General features: G+C 33.8%; 1 protein-coding gene across 3 annotated transcripts; it reads left to right on the forward strand.

The window, feature by feature from the left end:
• The first annotated feature begins 314 nt into the window (after positions 1-314).
• Positions 315-6,203, forward strand: LOC136209836 (deSI-like protein At4g17486). Of its 3 annotated transcripts, XM_066001438.1 has the most exons (6): positions 315-473; positions 559-656; positions 781-1,038; positions 4,548-4,835; positions 5,202-5,288; positions 5,662-6,203. In XM_066001438.1, exons 3-6 carry the CDS (start codon positions 867-869, stop codon positions 5,802-5,804), a joined length of 690 nt encoding a protein of 229 aa, XP_065857510.1. In that variant the 5' UTR covers positions 315-473; positions 559-656; positions 781-866; the 3' UTR covers positions 5,805-6,203. The 3 variants fall into 3 exon arrangements, with proteins under 3 accessions (XP_065857510.1, XP_065857507.1, XP_065857518.1); XM_066001435.1 differs by lacking the exon at positions 559-656 and having other exon boundaries at positions 316-473; XM_066001446.1 differs by lacking the exon at positions 559-656 and having other exon boundaries at positions 316-473; positions 5,208-5,288.
• The last annotated feature ends 2,221 nt before the right edge of the window (positions 6,204-8,424 follow it).

Here is an 8,424-nt window from a genome sequence, read left to right on the forward strand (position 1 = left end):
CTCATTAATATTACATTGATTTAAAAAAAAAAAACAGAGCGAGTATAATAATAGTAGGTAATGACATATTAATAGAAAATAAAAGCTATTGACTATTAACGTGTGATATACATAAAAGACACATTTATGGATATTTATTTAATGAGTTACTACTGCAATCAAATTTGCAAAGTTTCAGAATCGAATTTAGAATCTTATGAAAAAAAAACTTAAAATTTGGATAATTAAATAATTAAAATCAATGTCAGTTCAGGCTAAATAAATAAAATAAAATAAAAATATTAATTAATGAGGACAGAAAGGTTCACTTTGTAAGTTAAACATATAAACAAGATATTGGATTGCCATTTCCTTCTTCTTCCTTTCCCTTTCCCAACATCACAGCAAAAAGTTCTTCAATTTCCTCTTTTGCTCATCGATCTGAAAACGCTGTTTCTAAATCTATACGATAATTCCATAAGGAATAATCTTTAGTAAGTTTTCTTTATCCAATCTCTAATGCTTTTCCCCCACTTTTCCTTCTATCTCAATTTTTCTGAGGTAATTTTCTACTTATAGGGTTTATTGCTTTGATTCTATCGGGAATTCTCCCTCGTCCTTTCCCGCTTTATTGCTAAGGTCAATTCTTCTTTATTCCGAGGAAAAATGAAATGCGAGTATGTAATATAATGAATAGGAAAGTCATTTTGTTTAGGCTTTTTCTGTTCTCAATTCGCTTGCTTTGAAAACTGTAAATTGCTTAGGTTTTTGTGCTGATGTTTTCAATTTGTCTTTGTAAAGGTGTTTTCGGTATCCCGTGCGGAATATGGTGAGCTTGTAATACCGGAATTGGAGCGGGAATTGAAGAACTTTTTGATTTGGGAACAATGCGGTTGTTTCCATTGAACAGTAGCTCGAGTTCAAGTTCAAACTCGGATAAGGAACAGGCTAATGGAGGGAGTAATGGCGCGATGTTGTATCTGAACATTTATGATCTTACGCCTGTAAATAACTACCTTTACTGGTTTGGCCTCGGCATCTTCCATTCCGGCGTTGAAGGTAATGTTCTGAGGTTTGTGTGGTATTGAGATTTTAATGGTTTGTTTGTCTGTTTCTCTCTCTATCATACTGATTAGGATATTGGATATGGCGAGTGTATTGGTTGCTGAAAATGAGAGTATATAGGATTGTTTTTCTATCTCATTTGCTAACAGTTACTGTATAATCATTAGTTTATATGGTTGTTGCACTTTAAATTGTGCTTAGAATTTTCTTAATTAACTTTACTTGCATGAATTTCCTTGGGGAAAGACTTCATCTCTTAGATATTTGTTGAGTTAGACTGAGGCTCCATTGTGAGAGAACCAAAATAAGAAGAAAAAGAAATAATCCCGACGAAAACAGATCCTGTGACATTTGAATGTCACGTCTTTTGGATTGCAAACAAGCTGAATTTTAGATAACTGACTTTACCTTTAATTGTGTTGGTCAGCCTTCACTTATCGGCCAGCATTATGTTAGTTGCAAGGGAATATAAAGGAAGCTGGACACTGGATGAAGACATTTTGGTCATTCTGTCGGATTCTCCATCCTCCCTAGGAGGTTGGTCTCCTAGTTTAGTGCAAACTAATGACAACAGACAGCTTTCTGCATGATAGACTAGTTGTACTTAAGCCCCTATAAAACTTATAGGATCATTAAGGGTTACTAAACTTTATGTCTGAAATCCGCCATAGATTGCTTAATATGAATAAAATTACTCCATCCAAAGAGTTCTATGGACTTGATGAATGAGAAGCAAACGAGAAAATTTCAATTGCTTTTGCATGGATGTTTGAGCAGAAATAAGTTTGCCTTTCATTTTTATGTTTGGAAATTTTGGGAGAGTATCATTCTCATCAGAATCTCAAGAAGCATAATTGCTTTTGCTTGATGGTTGATATTTGAGCTTAAATAAGTTTGCCTTTCTTTTTTATGTTCGGAAATTTGGGAGAGTATCATCCATGTCAGAATCTCTAGAAGCAAGTTGATTAATCTATGCTATGATTAGCTTACAAACCATTTTGTTATCTGCCAGTGTGATTTTTTCCGTTCTCTATCATGGTAATTAACTTATTTAGGTACTTTACTTCCTATCCTAAGATCTTAACATTTATGTGAATCCAGGTGTGAAGGTGAATAATGGTTTATGATTGACAGTGACAAGAACTTAACAATTATGTGACATGAGCTTATTAAATATAAAATTTTAGTTAACAATTTTTTGTAATTATGCTAAGTGTTTTCAATGCAATATATCAAGCACTCTTAGTCTTAGCATATTAGTAAAAGACATAGGTAAGAAATTTATTAACTTTATTGAGAAGGATAACATTGGCAATGGTAAACGTTGTTGTCGTGTGACCAAGAGGTCACGGGTTCGAGTCTTAGGAGCGGCCTCTTGCCAAATAAATTGGCAGGGGAAGGCTTGCCCCCAGGACACCCTTGTGGTGGGACCCCTCCCCGGACCCTCGCTCAGCGGGGACGCGTAGTGCAACCGGGCCGCCCTTTTTTTATTGAGAAGGATAACATTGCAAACCTTCTACCCTAAGATTCTGAAAGTTTATGTGAATCAGGTGTAGAGGTAAATACATTTTTATGATTGACATTGAAAAGGATTTAACAATTATGTGACCTGAACTTATTGAATATAAAGTTTTACTTAACAATTTTATGTGATTATGAAAATTGTAATTGCATAGTATGAGATCCTCTTAATCTTAGCAAATCAGTAGAAAGTATAGGTTAAGGAATCCATTAGCTTTAAGGATAACATTTGCAAACCTTTTGGAGGGAACTGTCATTTCAATAGCCTTTTAACTCTGAACTTCATCCTAATATTATGGCAGCTGGGCAATGCAGCTAGGACAAACAATTACTCATTGCTTCAACAGATTTTATATGCATTTAAGTTGTTTTGAATTTCACAGACAGCCTATTGCAAGAATTTCACTTCTTTCATATTTGAAGGTCTCTCCTGCAAGCTGTTACATCTGGGGTTCTTGGCATATAAATGGGGTATTATTTGTAGTTTTATGTGGCAAAAAGCATCATGAGGCCCCTGATCTTTCATTTTTTGGTTCATTAAGCCCTTGATCTTTTATTTAGATACATTAAGCCCCCGATCTTTTACTTTTGGTCACATTAAGCCCCCTTTGGACATAAAACTTGGTTAATGGATTGTTGTTCATTTCACCTGCGTTCGAAATTTGTTTTTCACACTTTGAAAGCAGTTTTTGATATGTGAATGTGGCTATAGGAAAACTGTAAAACCTTAATTCAAACTGTAAAAAAATTATAGAGGAAAACTGTAAAACCTTAATTCAAACTGTAAAAAAAATATAATTTCAAACACAAATGAAAGGAATATCATCTTTTTATTTGAATTAGATGTTCACAGCTAATTAATTTGGCAAGCAGGGGCTTAATGGAACAAAAAGAAGGGGGGGCTCTTAATGTGTCCAAATAAAAGATCAAGGGCTTAATGAACCAAAAAATGAAAGATCAGGGATCTCATGATGTTTTTTACCATTTTATATTCATATTTACATATTGTATGGCTGTTCATCATTCTGGGAGTATCTAGAATGTTTAACATGCTTGAGCAAAAGTGATAGGATTCAATGGAACAAACCAGATATGGACCTATGTGAATAACATGCGGAATAAGGAATTCTGATGATTCTGGGTACTATCTAATCTAGTGCGGTTTCTGGTAGTGACTGAGTGGGGCTGTGTCCCTGGGATTGTCTGCTGATTGCTTGACTGTCTCATGTCTTGTGTGAACGTTTGCCTTGTGTTCTGTGCATTTTGCTCCATTTCGTTCAGCTATGAATACAAGTAATACTTCGATATTTCATCTGTGTAACTATTGATACTTATTGATTTGCTAGTTCTATATGTTCAGACTGTTGATTGTTGCTCTTATATCCTTGGTTCTTTATCAGATTCTGTCTTTTTCCTTCTTAATACTAAAAATGTGTTAAGATGACAATCAATAACATTGAAGTTATTGATCAGGCACCAAATGTCTCCGTTTTGCAGTATTAGAGAGGCTTATCAGTTTATTTTCAAAAAAAAAAAAAAAAAAAGAGAGGCTTATCAGCCCTTTTTTTGTCTTTTCAATTATCAGGATTATCTATGACTAATTCTTCCAAGTGAGAAAATTTCCAAATGAGGTAATGAACAAGCCTTCTAATAGATATGACATAAACCCAAATGGTAATCAAGTAATAATACTTCAATGGTTCATTTGTTTTCCCCTGAAAGCTATCAACATTGTAGCATTAGTTTGTTATTTGCGGGTTGCCAAACTGCAGAGATTATTTGTATCTTTTTTTTATTTAGGAAAGGCTCAACTCCGCCAATGTGTTGAAAACATCCTCAGATACATGCTATTGATTAAGTCCACAAACTGATGTCAGTTCTAAAATAACTGAAATTAAATCTGCGATATAGCTCATATTATTTCCTGTTCTATTTTCACCTTTAATTGAGGATTTACATGGTCTATACCTGAATATGCTCAGTGCACGGTATGGAGTTCGGTTTTGGAGCCCATGACTACTCCAGCAGTGGGGTTTTCGAGGTGGAACCAAAAAGTTGTCCAGGCTTCATCTATCGACGATCTGTTCCACTGGGCACCACCAACATGTCAAGTGCTGATGTCCGGTCATTCATGGAGCGTCTTTCTGCAAAATATCATGGGGATACTTATCACTTGATAGCCAAGAACTGTAACCATTTTACTGATGACGTCTGTATGGAACTGACTGGGAAGCCTATTCCTGGATGGGTGAATCGACTGGCTCGAGTAGGTGAGTTGCATATTTATGCTACAAAAGAAGCTATGGTAGAATATCTATATAAAATCAAGAAGAAGCAGATCTCATCCTATTTACCACCTACTTCAATATTTCTCATTGTTAAATTATTAACCACAGATCCGGGTTTGCCTGGCTCCAGGATAATAATTTATTTCTGTGATTGGTTTTCCATATATCTGCTGTTTCAGATCTTTAGAAAACCAATGACTGTTAGTAGTTTGGGATTGTGGAAATGGGCTATTTGATGTTGTTAAATGCCGTGGCACGATGGCTCCGTAGCTGCTAAAGATGTGTCATCGTGCTTTCAGTACACTTGATATTGGCTTTTTTCTCTTATAAATGGGCTTTTATTTCAAGTTTCAGGTTCCTTCTGTAATTGTCTTCTGCCAGAAAGCATTCAGATAACTGCAGTTAGACATCTCCCTGATCGTCCTGGATACTCTGGTTAGTTCGTACTTCAAATCTTATTTCTGAGATTTCCTGGTCCTCTGCTTCACTTTTTTGTCAAAATTTTACTTATTTTTGTGTAGAACTTGTTCCAGGTTGAGGCTTAGTACTCTCATTATCACTGAACTAAACTTTGAACATTCTGACCAAACTTCAGTTTTGTATGTGGAAAAGTTTAGTTTCATCATCGAGTTAATCATGCTTTGATTCAGATCGAATTAAAGTTCACCAATCTTCATATAATTTAATGATTCATTTGGTGATTACAGATGAAATTAACCTTGCACTTGCTTTTTAAGAACAAGCATCCTTCATTGATGCATCAATGGACAGTATACATATTTCTTACCCTAATGTAATACTTATGCAGATGATGACGGATCGGGATCTTTGGTATCATCAATGTCAATGGAGAGTGAAGAGGATTCAGGGCATCATCTGCTAACTACATCCAATGGTGATGTTGCAATTGTAAAGGAAAAACCATTAAAGCTAGCAAAGGAACACATGTAGAATTTTCCTGCACTTCCCCTATCTTTCCATCTCAGGTTGTATTTTAGCGTATGATCTTCAAATGTATCACAATATCAGTGAGCACAAATTATTTGATAGCTGTAATTGGTTCACGGAACAGTGATCATCTCGCCGGCAATTTGTGGTGCCTACATTTTTTTCCACTCTACATGTATGATATTGTTTCAACTTGTATCTAATATTTGTATAAACAAGCCTGTAGTATATAATCTTTTTGGCTTGTTGATTGGTAGATGCTGTCAAATTCAGAGAATTTTACTTGTTAAATTGGTACTCTTTTTTTCTTTTAAGTGTGAATGTAAGAGAATTTTACTTGTTAAATTCGGTCGAGCCGGCATGGAAACTGCTGTGTTATACACCTTTGTGTTGAAGCTTTCATTTTATGTTTTGGTTCTGTATCCTATGTATACATTCTTTGTTTGCCAAGGAAGTTTCCTGGTCAATTGGATTCTACTTTGAAAAGTAAAAGTCATGAGATGAGATGCTATCTGCCTCAACTTTTACATTTTGTTTAGTCTTATCTGAGTAGAAGAATAGCATTAAATGACAAAACTTCTATTCTAACCAATAAGCTAGAGAGTACACCAACTTAGACTTTATTTTTATACACATTAAGAGCCTCATGGTGTTTTTTCCTTTACTTTTTCATAGCATATATAGCATACAGTAGGAAACAGAAGCACACATGTACTATTTTACAATTGCAGGCAATGGATATTGCTTCTTTCTTCTTCTTCTTCCATATTCTTTTCTTCTCCACCATTTTTGCTTCTGAAACTGACTCTCCATCCCTAAATTGCAGCAATGGTTCTCCTCTTATCCATTTCCCTTCCTGGGTACCCAAAAATTGCAGTAACTCTTCAAGTTTCAAACTTTACTGTAAGAACACAACCACCATGATTCACTTTCCAACTTCTGGAGATTTAATTGTGAAATCAATCTCTTACAGTGACAGAAAGCTCAAACTCACGGATCCGAATTCTTGTGTTCACGAAGTCTTTCTTAATCTCAACCTCTCCTTGACTCCCTTCAAATATTACTATGTTGTCAAAAACTACACATACCTTAATTGTTCAACTAGGATTTCTTCACCTTCTTTTGTGCAGATTCCATGTTTAAGTGGGTCTAGGCACCATGTTTATACTGTTGAATCTTCTTTGGGTGTTCCAGGTTCTTGCAGGGAAATTAAAACTGTTGCTATCCCATTTTCATATAGTCCTTATATTTCTGATAATAGTTTTGGCCTTGCTTTAACTTGGAGCCTTCCTGGGAATGAACTGAAGAACAAAGGTAATTTCCATTTTCTTAAATTTCTTCTTGCCTATGTTGCACCGAAATTTTGATTTTATAGCGTTTTCAGGTTCCGGTTCCCGTTTTGGAAACCGAAACTCTTGAAAAGATGTACTAAACGTTTCAGGTCACATTTCCAATATATCTACATACTTTTACTATTTACAAGTTTCCCCATATTTTTATTGTCCGGTTTCGGTTTACGTTTCACTATCCATACATCTGTTTTTGTTTCTATGTAACACAATTTGATGAATTAGCAACATCATATGATCAATTAGATGTAATTAGATGAAATGAATTGGGATGTTAACACTTACCAACCTTTCTAAGCAAAGAAATGTATATTAAATCAAAATGTATGTGTATTATCATGTTTGCTATATTGACATTGACATTGACTTCTTCTTATTATTTTTTTCTTTTTTATGGATAAATTATCATTGACTTTGAACAGTAAAAGAGAAGACCAAAAATAAAACTTCCTAACTTGGTCATAGCATATACAACTCTAGACATGAGTGATCCAATATCGGATTAGGTGTAGCTCTTGAATACCATGTTCGAAAACTTAGTCTTAATTTTGGAAAATTATTACAGAGATGGAATCATCCATGTTAAATTCTCTAAATGAGAAATTTTAATGTGGATCAGATCTAGTACTCGTTCTCCCCTTAGATAATGTTATTGAGAATAGATGGCATTATCTGAATGGTGTGGACCGGACCAATACTAGTAATGTCCTATTATAATATATATATTAAATAATTATTTGCGTCAATAATTACTAATTCTTCTTATTAATTTGATACACATGTAAAAATATATATTATTGAAAATTCTCTATTTGATAAAAGGAACCCAATCTCTAATATAATTTTGACTTAAAATGTTCATGAATTTATCGGTCTACCCAATCTTTTTATGGATTGAACTGAAACATACATATTTAACATTGGGTCAAATACATGAATATCATAATTAAGTATAAAATTACAACTAAGTCATATCACCAAATTTAATTCTTAATATGTCCTTATTTTTTATATATTATAATTTTACACTATAATTTAAAAAATATAGACTCCAATTCATAAATCCTAAATCCTAAAAAATATAGTTTAGACTTCTAATTCATAAATTCTAATCCTTCAAATATATTAAAAGTACTGATTTTAATAGTTTGATATAATTCAAAATTATGACTTGATATAGTTGTAAATAGTTTTTAGAATATGAATTTCTGTGTAATTTTCCCTTTAACATTTAATTTCGTGCAATCCGAACTCATAAAAGCCCAACATAAAAT

This window comes from Euphorbia lathyris, chromosome 1, assembly GCF_963576675.1.
Source record: "Euphorbia lathyris chromosome 1, ddEupLath1.1, whole genome shotgun sequence".
Taxonomy (NCBI): Eukaryota; Viridiplantae; Streptophyta; class Magnoliopsida; order Malpighiales; family Euphorbiaceae; genus Euphorbia; species Euphorbia lathyris.

Coding starts and splice junctions, on each gene's coding strand:
- LOC136209836 (XM_066001438.1), top strand. CDS start 867: ATGCGGTTGTTTCCATTGAACAGTAGCTCGAGTTCAAGTTCAAACTCG. Junction 1,039..4,547: donor CTTCCATTCCGGCGTTGAAG/GTAATGTTCTGA, acceptor GAATATGCTCAG/TGCACGGTATGGAGTTCGGT. Junction 4,836..5,201: donor GAATCGACTGGCTCGAGTAG/GTGAGTTGCATA, acceptor TTTTATTTCAAG/TTTCAGGTTCCTTCTGTAAT.